The sequence below is a fragment of the Ornithorhynchus anatinus genome, chromosome 7 (assembly GCF_004115215.2).
Source record: "Ornithorhynchus anatinus isolate Pmale09 chromosome 7, mOrnAna1.pri.v4, whole genome shotgun sequence".
Taxonomy (NCBI): domain Eukaryota; kingdom Metazoa; phylum Chordata; class Mammalia; order Monotremata; family Ornithorhynchidae; genus Ornithorhynchus; species Ornithorhynchus anatinus.
In genome coordinates, this window is record NC_041734.1 from 14,255,637 (window position 1) to 14,273,431 (window position 17,795).

At 43.2% G+C, this 17,795-nt stretch overlaps 1 protein-coding gene and 2 non-coding genes across 28 annotated transcripts in view; 1 reads left to right on the forward strand and 2 right to left on the reverse strand.

Annotated features, from left to right (window-relative positions):
- DTNA (dystrobrevin alpha) overlaps positions 1–17,795 on the reverse strand; it is a 282,794-nt gene that overhangs the window by 86,796 nt on the left and 178,203 nt on the right. For all 26 annotated transcript variants that reach the window (XM_029068850.2, XM_029068846.2, XM_029068847.2 and 23 more), the window contains one exon: positions 10,677–10,890. In XM_029068850.2, the coding sequence (XP_028924683.1) occupies positions 10,677–10,890 (214 nt within the window). The remainder of the gene's footprint in view (positions 1–10,676; positions 10,891–17,795) is intronic.
- LOC114813505 lies at positions 558–695 on the forward strand. Its single transcript, XR_003761222.1, has one exon. It is a non-coding gene; the product is annotated as a small nucleolar RNA SNORA7 (small nucleolar RNA).
- Positions 16,439–16,576, reverse strand: LOC114813457. The gene has a single exon (XR_003761177.1). It is a non-coding gene; the product is annotated as a small nucleolar RNA SNORA7 (small nucleolar RNA).

Sequence of the window (17,795 nt, forward strand, 5' to 3'; positions counted from 1 at the left end):
GGGACAGGGACTGTTGTCCAACCCAATTTGCTTGTATCCCCATCATCACTTAGTAGAGTGCCTGGAATATAGTAAGTGATTAACAAATACCACAAGCATTATTATTATTATTATTATTATTATTATTACTGCCCTTGGAAGAGGGATAGGGAAGAGGAGCAGAGCAGAGTTGTCAGGCAGTTTTTCTGGGACAAATAGCTCTGGACATGGGGGCACAACCACATGATTGAAATTTGTTCTTGCACCAGCTCAACCTAAAATTTTCAGTCCTATGGACCTCTCCTTTCCCACTTCCGCTGATTATTCTCCATCCCCCACTGATCCGTTCCTCCACCTATTCCCTTACAAAGCAGGATTTGCTACTAGCAGTGTGGCCCTGGAAGCCCTGCCCTGTTAATTCAAATGATCAAACCAAATGCTTAATACCTATATTAATGCTACTACAATGTCCGAGGATTGTCATCAAGCTTTTGTTTGGCTGGTGGGAAAAGCTTAATCTCTTCTCTCCATCCAAAAAATATTCAACCAAGGAAATACATCCACACTTTCTAAAATATCCCCTCTCGGGATCATACCTGGAGGATTTCCAGGATTCTACCAGTCCCAGTTATGGGAGGAAGAGTCAAGCAAAGGCATACCCATTCCATTCCTAGCTTGGGCAGTGGCTAGCGAATGGAGGGCAATCTGCAACAAGTCAAAATTCACCTGTTCTGGGTAGTATTCATTCAATAGTATTTATTGAGTGCTTAATATGTGCAGAGCACTGTACTAAGTGCTTGGAATGTACAATTTGGCAACAGATAGAAACAATCCCTGCCCAATGATGGGCTCCAGTCTAAACAGTTTAGTAGTGTGGGGGAGACAGTTGAGGGTGGAGACTCAATTTTACTGCATGGAAGAAGGCAATGGTAAACCACTTCCATATTTTTACCAAGAAAATTCTATGGATATACTATCAGAACAATTGCAGGTGGAGGTGGGTGCTCTGGGAGAGATGGGTCCATGGAGTCACTATGGGTCAGAGATGATTTGACAACATACGAGAAGACTTTGTCTGAGGATTGCCAATAAGCTTTTTGGTGGGAAAAGCTAAATTTTCTCTCTCCATCCTCAAGATAGTCAACTGAGGAAATAAGCTTAAAATAAGTTGAGTTACATGCCTTCTATTTAACAACATCAGAAGCCAGCATCTTGGATTGACTTTTCATTTCTGAATATTTTATTTTGACCTTTTTCTATTTTCACTCCAAGTAAATGGTCAAGTAGGAAATGGGTAAGACTGTGGCTCAGTTGGCAAGTCTTCTCCCTTTCTGCTAAATGTCCACTCATAATTTGGTAAATTAGTATCCTTAAAAAGAAGGGGATAACACGCATGGACCCAGCTCAGATCGAACCCATCTTTCCCAGTGAGGGTATTTCTCCCTCACCACTTTTGGGAAATGATGAAGTAAGTGATAGGGCCTCTTGCAGGTTAGTAATCAATGTGTAACCAATTGAATTATTACAACTTCCTTTGTTTTGAGAAGCTCCTGTTTTGGGGCATTTGTGGAAACTATACTTCTGTGACAGTAAAATGGGCTAAAATCTTCAATTTCTTGGAAAATGAAAACCTCTTCATGTATTTTAATTTTTATGCTTAGATTCTCATTTGGGAAATTTCCTTTTTGTTTTTTCCTCTTAACACTTTCCTAAAGGATAATTGGCTGAAAAAACAAACACGCTGAAGCATTCATTTCCTAGGTCTCCATTTGGCTTTATCATTCCAAATTTCAAGTCTATCTTAATACTAGTTCACTTTAAGCCAATTTTTAATGCATTAGTATACAGCAACAAACCCATTATCTCCCCTTGAGAGAAACTCATTCTTAAAGAAAAGACTGCCTGAAGAAGAGACCAGCTTCTGACAAGGAGATGAAAAAACTCTCAAACTATTGATAGGTCCAGTCTGAAGAACATGGGAATATGTAGATTTTCTCTGCCTTGGCAAGCCCTGACACACATTTCCACTTCAGATCTTCACAGAATCCTGATGCTTCATGGAAATCCAAAATGCAACTTCCAGAAGGAAGGGTGTTTTCTGAGTCATGGAAAACTGAAAAAAAACCCTTCTTTAGCTACTTGAATTTGTAAAAACAAAATGCTCAACTAGTGTGACCAGCCGAAACAAATTCAGTTTAATTTTCCTGCAAATGTTAAAGGCAACGACTCAACTTCAATTGCTGCTTTGCTTGGACCATGCAAACTCAGTCAATGGATAAAAATACCATTTAAAAAAATAAAACCTGATCGTCTTGTATCTATTCCAGCACTTAGTACAGTGCCTGGAACCTAGTAAGTGCTTTACAACTACCATTAAAAAAAAATTAGGCCAATAACAGCAATGCCATGATTGAATAGGGCACCTTTCTTCTGTGGAGTTTAGCACTCCACACAAAAATCCCATTAACTGTTAAGAAGACTGTCACCAGGAGATGGAAGAAAAATTATTGTTAAAAGTATTTGTTAAGTGCTTACTATGTGCCAAGCACTGTTTTAAGCACTTGGGTAGGTACAAGGTAATCAGGTTCACAGCCTTAATCCCCATTTTACAGATGAGGTAACTGAGGCTCAGAGAAGTTAAGTGACTTTCCCAAAGTCACACAGCTGATAAGTGGCAGAGCTGGCATTAGAATCCATAACCTCACAACCTCTGACTCCTAAGCCCATGCTCTTGCCACTAAGCCACGCTTAAAGCACCATGTATCCAGGTCCTTCACAAAGCACTCCCCACCTTCCCCTCACCTCCGCCACCATGGCATTTCAGACCAAGTGAATACTCCACCTATCCAACTCCCAGAGCACTGACTGACTGGCTAAATGGTGGTCTGAAAGAAGCCATGCTGTTTTCAAGTAGACTAATCCATTCTTTTTTAAAAATGACAATTGTTTAGCACTTACTATGTGTGAAGCACTGAACTAGGTTCTGGGGAAGATACAAGATAATCAGGCTGGACGAAGTCCCTGTCCCTTATGGGGCTTACAATCTAAGTAGGAAGGAGTAGGATTTAATCCCCAGTTTAAAGAGAAGTGAAGTGGTTTAAGGTCACAGAGCAAGTTAGTGGCAGAGCTGGGATTAGAACCCGGGTCCTCTGACTTATGGGCCGGTACCTTTCTCGATATACCATTCTCACAGGGTACCTTCCATCCTGCCAGAATCCAGCTAGTTGTTTCAATTTCTTGACTGAATGATTATTGATAACGTATTTTTGGAGGAATATCTTTTTTTATGTAAAAAAAGTATTGATTTTTTATGAAAACTCCAACTCTTCACCCAAAAAGTTATGTTATGCCTGATAGGAAAGGGGGTCCAGGACCTGGAAGCGGTGCCCACATTTTGAAGGTAGCCCCAGAGCAAAGTGCTTTTCTCCTGTGAATTGAAGGACTCTTGAATGAAGCGCTGCTGCAGGAGAACACATATCTCAGTTCCCGGGAAAGAATGCTCTGCAGAAAACTTGAATTCAAGAGCCGCTTAAAAGCTATCAAGCTGAGCAACTAGTTTTAGTAGTAAAGATAACAGGAAGAGGATAGAATTGGGCTTTATATAGCACCTTTCTCTCTTTTTACCTTTCTCTAATTCAGCCACACAAATTCACCAAGGAGAATACAAAGGCTCTCCTAAAACCCTATAAAGATAATGCACTGGTAGTGCACACTGACTGTCACAGGCTCGCCCAAGAGCCATTATGTGCTCTGGAGTACTGCGCAGCCTTGAACATCAGACGCCTTTTAAATTGTAAAGGCAGGAAGGGTTTGGGCCAGAGTACCGGAGTTATTGCGCTTTTCAGTCACTTTGAAAAGTGCTTTGATTTTTTGTAACAGTAAGTAGGGATCCGGCAGAAGGAAAATTAGTTTGAATGTCTCACCAAAGGGCAATCTCTCAAACAGGGAGGAATATGCCAGTTCTTGGTATCCTGCATCTATAACACACTAGGAATGGATGTGACATCTTGGAAGGCCTTCAGGCAACTATCTCTAGAGGTGAACTCAAAATCCAACTTCTGTCTTCTGAAAACCTCCACCCCGTTCGCTGCTCTGAGGGTTAAGCTCTAGACCTTTGGGTAATCCAGTTCGCTTCCCCGTCCTTAGCTGACTTCTTCCTCATTTTATCCTTGAAGCTCCTTGTGGGGAGGGATCATGTCGACCAACTCCATGGCACTGGACGTTCCGAAGTGTTTAATAAAGTCTCTGCACACAGTTAGCGTGCAATAAAAATCATCAATCAAGTGATTATACTCTCTGCTCTGCCTATGCTAAATTCCTAGTAATAATAATAATAATTGTGATATTTGTTAGGCACTTATTATGTGCCAGGCACTGTATTAAGTGCTAGGGTGGATCCAAGCAAATCAGTTTGGACAAAATTCCTGTCGCGCATTGGGGCTCATGGTCTTAATCCCCATTTTACAGATGAGGTAACTGAGGCAAAGAGAAATGAAGTGACTTGCCCAAAGCCACACAGCAGACAAGTGGCAGAGCCAGAGTTAGGACCCATGACCTTCTGACTCCCAGGCCTGTGCTCTATCTACGCTACGCGGCTTCCCATTCCTCGTCCCTTATAGTCACTTTACTCACCTCTGAGCTATCAGAAGTGATAGCTCTCAATTCTCCGTCTGGAACGACCTTCCCACTTTCCTTCCCTGAGTCCTGGCCTTCTCTCCACTCTTCTCTCCCTTCTCTAATCCACTTCTGACTTGAAGCCTTGACTGACTAACCTGACACTGCTACTCTGACCACCTGGAGACTCCGGTAGCACTTACATATATGTCTGTCAGTTGAAGTATATATTTTAGTTTGCATCTTCATCTCGCCCATTAAAATTTAAGCTCCTCAAAAGCAAGAACATATGTATTGTTCTTCTCTTGCAATAACCCTTTGCCCTTAGTAGAGCATTCTGCAAAACATAGATCTAAAGGGATACTACCATGACTATTACAAAAGACCTATAGGCAAAGTTTGGGGTATATTCTTAAACACTAATAGATATTTTTTTCCCCCATACAGTAACACGGAAAGAACATATAGTAGCTCTAAATTACAAATGCATCACTCATCTACTACTGATAGTTCAATTAAGCAAGCAATGATATTTATTGACCATTTACTCTGCGCAGTCAACTGTAGTAAGTGTTTGAGAAAGTGCAATATATCTGATAAACACGATCCCTGCCTTTGAGGAGTTTACAATCTAGTGGTCTGGATTGTTACATCCAAGAACTACAGCGCTTCTCTAGAGACTTACAGGTTGCTTTCCACTCTACCTTTAATTTTGAGCTCTCCAAGACTTTGGATCCCTTATATATAACTTCGGTAAAAGGTGTCTATGAGGCTTTTTCCTGTTAACTAAGAACAAGTGACAAATTTCTAAAATATCTGCAGCTTTGCTTTCTCTTCCAAAATGGCAATCTGGTCAGGATAGGTGGATATTTTGCTTCATCTGATGGAGTATTGAAGGATTTTCCCACAATAACACCAGAGGAGTCTCTGTTCTTAAACTTCAGGACCAAGAACTTGTGTGAAATAATTGACAGATTTCAAGCCCCTTGAGGGCAGGGATGTGTCTATCAACTCTGCTGTACTGTACTGTCCCAAGCATTTAGTTCAGTGTTCTGCACACGGTAAGGGCTCAATAAATACCAATGATTGATTGATTGATTACAGTGATGATTCCTGCCAACTGGGTCATGCAATGGTGACTGTGAGTAATTAGAACGTGACATTGTGAAGAGCACTCAAAAGTGCTCAAAAGAGAAGCAGTGTGGCTCAGTGGAAAGAGCACGGGCTTGGGAGTCAGAGGTCATGAATTTGAATCCCAGCTCTGCCACTTGTCAGCTGTGTGACTGTGAGCAAGTCACTTAACTTCTCTGTGCCTCAGTTACCTCATCTGTCAAATGGGCATTAACTGTGAGCCTCACGTGGGACAACCTGATTACCCTGTATCTACCCCAGCGCTTAGAACAGTGCTCTGCACATAGTAAGCGCTTAACAAATACCAAAATTAAAATTAAATTATTGGGGAAGCAGCATGGCTCAGTGGAAAGAGCCTGGGCTTCAGAGTCAGAGGTCATGGGTTCGACTCCCAGCTCTGCCACTTGTCAGCTGTGTGACTATGGGCAAGTCACTTAACTTCTCTGTGCCTCAGTTACCTCATCTGTAAAATGGGGATTAACTGTGAGTCTCGTGTGGGACAACCTGATTACCCTGTATCTGCTCCAGCGCTTAGAACAGTGCTCTGCACATAGTAAGTGCTTAACAAATACCAACATTATTATTAAGTATTTTAAGGGCAGGACCCATTTATGATCAGAGTGACCGATGCAGCACCAGAGGTAGCACCAAAACTCAGGAAGGGGTTGGCTTTGGCAGCTGCTGTGGTCTTCACCACCTACACTAGTTGGTTGTTTTTCTGAATTCCTATGGGGTTCTTTGCTGATAAGTCTTGAGCTTTGACGGCAGAGTACCAGCAGGCATTCCACTTCTTGCAAAGCTGCAACTCGAACTCCAGATCGACTGATAGAGCCATTCTCTTCCCACTGGACCCTCAGCAGAGCTCTGGTCTGAGTCAAATGGGAGAAGAAAGTAGGCTTTCCCCCACTTCAAGAGGCAAGCACTGAATTCCAGATACTTAACACTCTTTGAATAGGTGCTAAATTGATACAAATTGAGTCTTATCAGAGATGTTAGTGAAAGTCTGTTTTCAGGACAGTTATTAAGTTTCCCTGGAGACAAAATAATAGTGCAGCCCTACTGTACAGAGGGCAGTGAACAGCTTTCTAAGGCTGTGTCAGAAAATTGCTGGGTTTGATTCCCGAACACATTCCTTAGGGATAATAAGTTTGAAATTACATCATCAAAATCAACTTGTGGACACTCCTCTTTCAGTAAGTTCGAGCCCAAAAGGAAAAAACCATTTGCAACTTCTTGAATGCACAAATCGGTAAACAATCCTTTTAAAATATTTATCAGTTGTACAGGGCATTCTAGACAGTGTTGTCTGCCACGATGATGACAGTGCTGGCCCTGAGCATGAAATACTGGAAGTGGCATTCCCGGGGGTGGGGGGAGGGGGGTGAAGCAGCATCTCCTCCAGGTCCCACAGCTCCAGCTCTCAACACTGGAGATGAGGGAGCACGACAAATGCATTTCAATGTTTGCAATGACATGGAGGCCAACGGTGGCCAAATTTTGTGTCTTAATGTTGGTATTTCTAAGCGCTTATTATGTGCAGAGCACTGTTCTAAGCGCTGGGGTAGATACAGGGTCATCAGGTTGTCCCACGTGACGCTCACAGTCTTAATCCCCATTTTACAGATGAGGGAACTGAGGCACAGAGAAGTTAAGTGACTTGCCCACAGTCACAAAGCTGACAAGTGGCAGAGCCGGGATTAGAACCCATGACCCGTGACTCCCAAGCCCGGGCTCTTTCCACTGAGCCACGCTGCTTCTCCTTCTTCGCAGCCTTCTCTTCCAAAGGGCATGTGGGGGCAGAAGGATCAGCATGTCAAAGCTTTGGCCCTCTCTTTAGGGCTGAGACACAGCAGGAAAGAGGTTAATGAGATGACGATTCTTAGATACCCAAATTTCCTAGTGAAGATGCCAAGCACATGAGAAGCAATAGCTTAAACATTCCCTTCTTTTCTTTGCTCCTTACCAGCACTCTTCTAAATGACTAGGAGGGTTTTAGTATTTGTAATTTTTTCCCCAGCAATGGGAACTCCACTTTAACATCTAGCTTTTGTTTCTGGAATCAGGATCTTTTCTGTTCCTAATATAACCTTTGAAATCAAGTGGCAATTAAGGGTCAAACTATTTTGGGGAACTCCAAATAGCACTAGTACATCTTCAGAAAAACATCTTCTGAGCTTCTCTAATTTCTGCATCTAAATAAAGACTCGCCAAGGGAGAAAATTTAAAGTTTTACTATTTTACCTTCTTTGAAGCTGGGAGGATTTCACCCCAAATTTTACAACAAAATCTCTACCTAGGTTGTCTGTGAAAAACTTTTTCCAGCCAAATTTTTCAATTATCCCAAAGAATGAGATAATGAAAGGTTTCTTGCAGAAGTTTCTCCAGGGCTTTCCACAAAATATATGGGTACAGTGCCTCAGAATTGATAAAATCACTTTCTTAGTCCCATATTTCACCTTGGCACTTGGATTCACCCTTAATTCACCCTTAATTCACCCCTCCCTCAATCCCAGAGCAATTATGTGCATATCCATAATTTATTTATATTATTGTCTGTATCCCATGCTAGACTCTAAGTTCATTATGAGCAGAGAACATGTCTACCTACTCTGTTATATTATATCCTACCAAGTGCTTAGTACGGTACGCTGCTCACAGCAAGTGCTCAATAAATATGGTCGACTGATTGATTAAATGCTAATCGTGGGATCTGAAACACAAATAAGTCTAGTTTATAAGAAACCAAACTGAAGAACCATTCTCTTCTACCATCCTTTTATTTCTAGGTGGCAAAGCCCAAAGGACTGTGTTAGAAGCTATTTTTCAGACTTGAAAAACTGCAACCTTGGAACTCCATTTCCAGCAGAACCAACTCCACTGTACCCAAAGAGGGTACATTAAAGAAGTCACCCGCATAGCCCTCATTCTCAATTTCCCTCTCTCATCTAGATGAGACTTAAAATAGCACTCCTCCACATCCTATGTATGAGAGGAGCAATTCTGCAATAACATTCTCACTGAGGTTTTTGGGAAATAGTTCTGATCTTTCACCCACAAAATTATTCAAATGCCCAACGTGATTCTGAGAGAGCATTCAAGGATTTTGCATTTGAAAATTATCTCTCAGTATTTGAAAACAGAAATGATCCACTTTTCTAACAGACATTTTGAGACAGTGGGTTCTGTCATCACGTCTGCTCCCTGCGAGTTTACAAATGACGCCTTTGATCTTTGTGATCATTTCTTGCCCTCCAAATGTTCTGATGTGGGTGCATCATATCTTTACCAGAACCAGAAAATTTAAATGTTTTAAAATCTATTCCTTATCAAACAGTAATTTGGGGCTCCATGAATTTTGCACCAATTTGGATTCTCCTTTCCCCGTTTTACTGAATTAAGTAAACTACCTCAGAAAAACAAAGTAACCATCCAGCAGATACTAGTGGCACAACCGTTCAAGCTGGGCTTTTATTGTTGAAGGGCCAGGAGGGGAAAGCCGTTACAGAAATACCATGGCTGGGCTCGGCTCTGCTGCCTTATCATGTGGAACGAACGCCTTCTCCCCTCACTGTTGCCATGGTGACTGAGCTGTACCCGATGATCTGGTTCTGAAGGGCACACGATACCAAGCAACTGGGGTTGCAATATTCACTCGAATCCTGCTGTTTTCAATCCCTATATTTTTCAAAATATGGAACTGCATAAAAAAAGACTTGACACTGATCAAACTAAACAGCCATTGTGCCAGCCCATGCATCCTTCTCCGATGCCTCTGTGAGCAACGAAACAAGACAACCATGTTGGAACACCTCTTTCTAAATGGCCACCACAGCGATGCCCCACAGCATCAAGTGCAAGTTCTTAATTAATCGGCCTATACGCTTCAGCCCATGGACTTTCCTTTCATGAAATGGGTGACCCTGGATCTAGGGACCATGCTGTACCTGGTCATCACGTTGCTTGAAAAAGACCATGGAAGATTTGGCTTGCACTGTAGTTTGAAACTCGCTCTCCACCCTGCAACTTCCTCTGATGATTTACAACACAGGAAGGATAAGTAATGACAACGGTTATCAAATCATCCTTTTCTGTTGCTCCCATTATTCCCTGCAGGACTTGTTACCACAATGAGCTGCCTTGCAGCCAGGAGCCTTTGCAGCTCATAAAAAGCCTTGCACCCTCCCCGGATCCTGGTTCATTAAATCCCATTCAAAACATGCGACCATGCTGCTCTTTGCGCCTCTGCAGCTTCCAGTACAGCAGGCTGCATTAAACCATGTGATCGTCACATATCTTTGGCTTTGCATAAGTGCCGTAACTGTGGGTAGGGAGTGTGTCTACTACACTGTTATACTGCACTAGCCCAAGTGCTTAGTACAGAGGTCTGCACACAGTAAATGCTCAATTAATAATAATGTTGGTATTTGTTAAGCGCTTACTATGTGCCAAGCACTGTTCTAAGCGCTGGGAGGAATACAAGGTAATCAGATTGTCCCACGTAAGGCTCACAGTCTTCATCCCCATTTTACAGACGAGGTAACTGAGGCACAGAGAAGTTAAGTGACTTGCCCAAAGTCACACAGCTGACAAGCAGCAGAGCTGGAATTAGAACCCATGACCTCTGACTCCCAAGTCTGTGCTCTTTCCACTAAGCCACGCTGCTTCTCTATGTCATGCCACTAACTGACTCCTTTATTAGGAAAAGGTGGTTACTTTTGGTCTTAGAGCCCGAATCCGGAGTCCTGGGGATCTGTGTAGCCTTTTAACCCACCTATATCTGAATTGCATAAGGAGTCCTTTAGGGAGAGGCAGAACTAGAGCCATATTCATGGTTGTCACAGTATTACCAGAATTCAGCCAGTGGAAGAAAAAAAAAACAGAAAGGCGAATGTTTCTACTCGTGAGGAAAAACCAGAGGCCACCAGGCCAAAATCTTGGATGGAGGAACTTACGGATCAAAAGCAGCAAGCAGAAAGTTGAGCAGTAAGCTTATGGATTGTTCTACGTGAATCTGGTGAGTGGTGGGCATCCGCTTGTTAAGCTGGTAAAAAATAGTTGAAAGCACGGCTTCCAGGCGGGCCACATTCAGTTCCACATTGGGGTCCAAGTTGTTCAGCGCATTTTCTCGTAATGCTTCGATGACGTTCCAAATGTCTACCAGGTGCACTACGTAAAATGAAAGAATAATAAAAATTATACTTATGGTAGTCGTTAAGTCTTTAGCTACCCGCAAAACATCATGTTAGCACTAAGTAGAGTCAAGGTAATCGGATCAGATCCAGAGCCTGTCCCACATGGTGCTCACAAGCTAAGCGGGAAGAACAGCAGGTATTACATGAAGCACTCCAATCAATCAAACAAACAAACAAATAAGTGTTGGCTTTATACCAACAGTCCAGCTTCACAGACTACCAAGGCCCCCTAATGTCAGCACGCCCTTTATCTTAGCAGTATGGACTTTTCCATTCCCAAGACCAGCTGTGGGAATCCCCAGCATTCAGGAGGGCTGGTAGCACAATGACGACAGTATCCCAGAACTCCTAACACATGGATAGCAGCTTCCAGTCAGTCAGACTTCCTTGCCAATCAGAAGGCACATAATTAGAATATAACCAGTCAGCCCTAGATGCATATCTACAGAGCTAAACTCATCGACTCTGAACCCATATGATAATATTACAATGAAGCTTGCCCCTTTTGGTCTGCCACGGTTTGCCTGTTCCACTTTGGTTTGTGACATGTTTGTTCTGATAATATTTTATGGCTTAAGAATTTTCTGAACAACAAGGATTTTGCTTATGTAGACATGTTAGATCCTCTCTCAAATAGCATCATTTGATAAAAGCTAATTGCATCATTATCTAAAAGCCCTTAATTTCTCATCACCAGGGATGTAGGTGAGTTGTTTTCTGAACTTTTTCCACTTTAAGAGGCTTTCTTTGGAGGTGAGTGAAACTGATAAATATACTAAGGCTTGACATAGGATTCCTTTTAAATTACTTAGTCTTTAAGCTTTTCAGAAGCACATCTGATCTTCCATGTCATCCTGAACAAGGACAGATCCACATTAGATTTTAGGAGGACTAAATAATAAGACAGGGTTTACAGTATTGTGTGGGTATTCCCCTTTTTAGGATTTTTTTCTGAAAACAACTAGCAGATCTCCTGATGATGATATAACTGAGATGTTGTTTGCTCTGTTCTTATTTCTATCGTACTCTCCAAAGCGCTTAGTACAGTGTTCTGCACATAGAAAATACTCAAATTCAACTGATTGGTTGATTGATTGATTCTCTGAACTTGAGACTACTGAAGCCCTCAGTAGTGTTGGGTCCAATTTAATGCTAGCCTGCTCAGGGGGAAGAGAAGTTTAAAGGGCTTAGAGGAGAACCACAAAGATGAAAAAAAATAAGATTAGAGGAGCTCCTGGAAAGAGAAGACAAAGGAACAGCTGAATGGGCTTCTTTGGTAAATGAAGCGCCCTGCAATCAGTTGTTTGGGTCTTTCACTAGAGGAAAGAGGTTTACACTGGACCATGAAGTATTCTTTTCTAGAGATCTGCCAAATATTGTACTATCTCATTACACAAAATCTCCTAACATTTCCAAGATGCCTAAAACTGCAGATATTCATCTCCAGGAATATTTGCTGGGGAAAATCTGTGAGAAAAACCAGTCCTGACAGGATAATGATTGACTATAGGGTGTGTGACCCTTTGTAGAGAAGAAGAAGAAGAAGAGAGAAGAAGCGTGGCTCAGTGGAAAGAGCACGGGCTTTGGAGTCAGGGCTCATGAGTTCGAATCCCAGCTCTGCCACTTGTCAGCTGTGTGACTGTGGGCAAGTCACTTAACTTCTCTGTGCCTCAGTTCCCTCATCTGTAAAATGAGGATGAAGACTGTAAGCCCCACGTGGGACCCCCTGATTCCCCTATGTCTACCCCAGCGCTTAGAACAGTGCTCGGCACATAGTAAGCGCTTAACAAATACCAACATTATTATTATTATTATTATTATTTGTACTCAAACTCTGCTTTATACTACTGAAAAAAAATGATTTCACTAGCAAATCATCAAGTGCTTAGTACAGTGCTCTGAACACAGTAAGCACTCAATAAATACATTTGAATGAATGAATCAGGTGACCTGAAGAGAGAGAGAGCGAAATGGGGAAGGAGGGAATGCATTTGTGTATCTGAAAACACCAATGAGGGACCTACTGACTCAACCACACTGAGCACACAAAGCAACTGTCGCCTGTTGTGTTATAATAATAATAATAATGAATGTAACTGTTAAGTGCTTACTATGGGCCAAGCAGGGCTAGGATAGATACAAGATTATCAGGCTGTCCCATGTGGCGCTTACAGTCTTAATCCCTATTTTACAGATGAAGTAACTGGGGCACAGAGAAGTGAAGTGACTTGCCCAAGGTCACACAGCTGACAAGTGGCGGGGCTGCGATTAGTATCCACTACCTCTTACTCCCAAGCCCGTGCTCTTTCCACTAAAGCCACACTCATCTTTGATGCATGCAGTGCCTAAGGTTCATTTCTCTTTTGCCTCCTCGCCTTCTGTTCCACGAGAGGCTTTGGCTGAATAAACAACCGTCCTTTCCTTGAAATCAATGGCCCCGACTGGTCTAGCCTTGCAAATGACTCCGGGTTTTGAGCTGGGATACAGCACCACCTGAGGCTTTGTTTCACCATGCCTTTAAAATGTCTCCTCTGCCCTCTTTCCTTTAAGTTTTCCAATTTCAGCTCTCCATACAATAGTTTTTTTGTATATCCTGATGTCTTTCACCCTTCTTATGCGACCCCCACAGATCCCCAGCACAGCTGAGTTGAGATGAGAAAGGCTCCAATGCTAAGGACCCTAAGTTCCAGAACTTCATTATTTGAGATCTTGTCTTGCCTTTTAAAAATACTGAATATGGCCCATAAAATAAGATGACGGAACTGCTTGGGGAGGCAGCGGGCTCTAAAGGTGGAGCACAGACCTGGGAGTCAAAAGGCCCGGCTCTGCCACGTCTGCTGTGTGACCTTGGACAAGTCACTTCACTTCCCTGTGCCTCAGTTACCATATACGTAAAATGGGGATTAAGATTGTGAGCCCAATGTGGGACAGGGACTGTATCCATCCTGATTAGCTTGCATCTATATCCATCCTGATTAGCTTGCATCTACTCCAGTGCTTAGAACAGTGCTTGACACATAGTATGCACTTAACAAATACCATCATCATAATAATAATAATGCTGGTATTTGTTAAGTGCTTACTATGTGCAGAGCACTGTTCTAAGCACTGGGGTAGATACAGGGTAATCAGGTTGTCCCATGTGAGGCTCACAGTCTTAATCCCCATTTTACAGATGAGGTAACTGAGGCCCAGAGAAGTTAAGTGACTTGCCCACAGTTACACAGCTGACAAGTGGCAGAGCCGGGATTCGGACCCATGACCTCTGACTCCCAAGCCTGGGCTCTTTCCACTGAGCTACGCTGCTTCTCTGAGTTGATCATCATCAACTATGATGCCTGTGTGTGATCCAGGTCTCCCAGGCGTAGAGAAGAACGCACAGCACTTCAGACCTTTAATTTGGTCAAGGGCCCGATATCACGCTGCCGCCACCCTTCTTGATTCCATTTGCTATTTCCTCACCTATGACTGTCGTTGGTCAGTGTGCTACATAGGTAACGCAATTTGGGATTATCGTTTAACTTGGTGTTATCAAGCAATAATGCCCGGTTGATTTAGTGAAACAGTTTATTATTACTGAAATAGATTGTTCCTTCTCTTGCATTTCACCCGGTGCATAGCACATTACTATAAGCTCAGACTGTAAGCCTCTCATTGGGCAGGGATTGTCTCTATCTGTTGCCGAACTGTACATTCCAAGCGCTTAGTACAGTGCCTAGTACAGAGAAGCAGCGTGGCTAGGTGGAAAGAGCACGGGCTTGAAAGTCAGAGGTCATGAGTTTGAATCCCGGCTCTGCCACTTGTCGGCTGTGTGACTGTGGGCAAGTCACTTAACTTTTCTGGGCCTCAGTTCCCTCATCTGTAAAATGGGGATTAACCGTGAGCCTCACATGGGACAACCTGATTACCCTGTATCTACCCCAGCACTTAGAACAGTGCTCTGCATGTAGTAAGTGCTTAACAAATACCAACAAATACAAATGCTCTTCACATAGTAAGTGCTCAATAAATACTCAATAAATACTACTGAATGAATGACCATTACAAGTGTTTTAATAAAGACCATAATTCTCATTTCATCTTTCTTTCCTGACGATTACGAGATGTCGAGGAGTCGTCCCATTATCGGCCTGGACCCCGCCGAGAAGTGGGAGACTCCAAGCCTGGCGGCTGGCTCATTCTAGAGTGAACTCAAATTCTGGTCTATGACCCCCCCAGGAGGCAATCAATGCCGGAGGTGACCAAAGGCCAGGCGATACATCTCAACCTGGACCCACTCAGATTTGGGGCTGCACCCGCGTGGCTGGGTGAGATCCCAACCGGCCTCCAGGCACGAGAGCAATCCAAAACTTACGGGACATCACCCGGTTCTTCCAGACAAAACCAGGGGGCAACATTCACCTCTTCTCGTTAAAAATTGTTGTTTGTTATTTTGTGAAAGAAGCCCAAGCTGTAGCTTTGGGAGTCCTCGCTTTAAGCCCTCTCTGACTCAAATTCATTCATTCACATTTATTGAGCGCTTAGGGTGTGCAGAGCACTGAACACTTAGAAAGACCAACTCAGCAACAAAATAGAGACAATCCCTGCCTTCAGCCGGCTGGCAAATAAAACAAGATTTGGATTATCTTCAAATCTATTTTTTTAAGCCATTCTTAGAGTCAACGCTGCAAGACCGAGGTAAATGCAAAGGTGGAAAGGCTTGAGCTTAGACCACTCATTTTAAAAACTAACCCGCTAGCCGGACTCTCAACCTGCGGACTGTGTACAATGTTGACTGTTTCCCGCTAGATGGCAATGTGCATATTTGGCTGAATACTCCACACAGATTTCAAATATTCTCATTACGTCATACAGACCGCAGTGGAGAAGCAGTGGAGTCTCCTTCCAAGAAATCCGTACCAACTCACTATCGATCTGAATGCTCTTCCGTCAAAAACTATTTTCAGTGCGCTTTCTTTCCGCAAGTTATTTCACCAAGCGTCGTGGGTAACTGCAATATATTACTAAAGAAGAAACCACCTCCATTTGTGGAAGATTTTCACCTGCATCGTATTAGATGTTGGTATTTGTTAAGCGCTTACTATGTGCAGAGCACTGTTCTAAGCACTGGGGGAGATACAGGGGTAATCAGGTCGTCCCACGTGAGGCTCACAGTTAATCCCCATTTTACAGATGAGGTAACTGAGCCACAGAGAAGTTACGTGACTTGCCCACAGTCACACTGCTGACAGGTGACAGAGTCGGGATTCGAACCCATGACCTCTGGCTCCCAAGCCCGGGTTCTTTCCGCTGAGCCACGCTGCTTCTCTTATGCTGTCGAGTGGTCTCCGACCCATATGGACACCACGGACACATCTCCCCCAGAACTCCCCACCTACATCTGCAATTGTTCTGGTAATCTATAGAGTTTTCTTGGTAAGAATACAGAAGTGGTTAACCATTGCCTCCTTCTGCGCAGTAAACTTGGGTCTCCGCCCTCAATTCTCTCCCGTGCTGCTGCTGCCCAGCACGGGGGAGTTTTGATTCGTAGCAGATTGCCTTCCACTCGCTAGCCACTGCCCAAGCTAGGAATGGAACGGGTAGGCCTCTGCTTGATTCTCCCTTTCGTAGTTGAGACTGGTAGAGTACTGGAAACTCTCCAGGTGTGACCCTGAGAAGTGAATCATATTAGTAGTCCTTAAAATATCAATTAATCATGCCTCAAATAACTCCTACTTGGACGTTGCCTGGAACTCACTAGTTTCTAATTCCTGGGCTATTATGGTGGAGTATTCTATCGGTCAGATCTTTACAATTATTCTATTTTCTCAAAATGACTTTGGTGCCAGTCAATCAATTAATGGTATTTTTGAGTGCTTACTGTGTGCACAGCACTGGACTAAGTGCTTGGGACAGTGCCGCCACATGGATGTTGATTCAGTCACCCCATAGTCCATTACACATTCTTCAAAGTCTCTGCACAGGAAATGGACCTCCGGTACTTTGAGGTTGACGTTCACAAGGCACGAACATTAAATATGTTACAAATTGAGGGTTTACTGTGTCCAGACTTACTGTGTCCAGTACCCCTGAGCAGCTACGCATCATTATACTTGGTGTCCCAGATGGGATGCGTCAGCCTCCTCACTGACCTCCCTGCCTCCTCTCTCTCTCCCCACTCCAATCCATACTTCACTCTGCTGCCCGGATCATTTTTCTAAAAGAAGTTCAGTCCACATCTCCCCATTCCTGAAAAAGCCCCAGCAGTTGCATATCTACGCCACATCAACAGGAACTCTTTACCATCGACTTAAAGGCACTCAATGAGCTCGCCCCATCTTACCTCACCTCGCTGATCTATTACAATTCAGCCCCGACACTTCATTCCGCTAACGTCAACCTACTCGCTGCATCTTGCCCATCCCACCATGACCCCCTACCCTTGCCCTTCCTCTGGCTTGGAACTCTCTTCTGCTTCATATCCAAAAGATCGACACTCTCCCCATTTTCAAAGCCCTCCTAAAATCAGATCTCCTTCAAGAGGCTCTCATTTTCCCTAATCACTCCCTGATGTTTTACCCACGCACTTGGATCTGTGCTATTTAAGCACGTTATCCACCCCACCCTCTGTCCCACAGCCTTTATGTTTTTATTTTTAATTTATTTCATGGTATTTCTTAAGTGTTCACTATGTGTCAAGCACCATTTTAAAGGGTGAGTACAGACAAGATAATCAAGATGGAAACATCTCCTGTTCCACATAGGGCTCATATCCTTTTACCTTGCCATTTCCCAAATATGCAATTTCTAGATTGTAAGTCTCTTGTGGACAGGGATCATGTCTACCAACTCCATTTACTGTACTCTCCCAAGCACTTGAAATCAAGTGCTCTGCACACA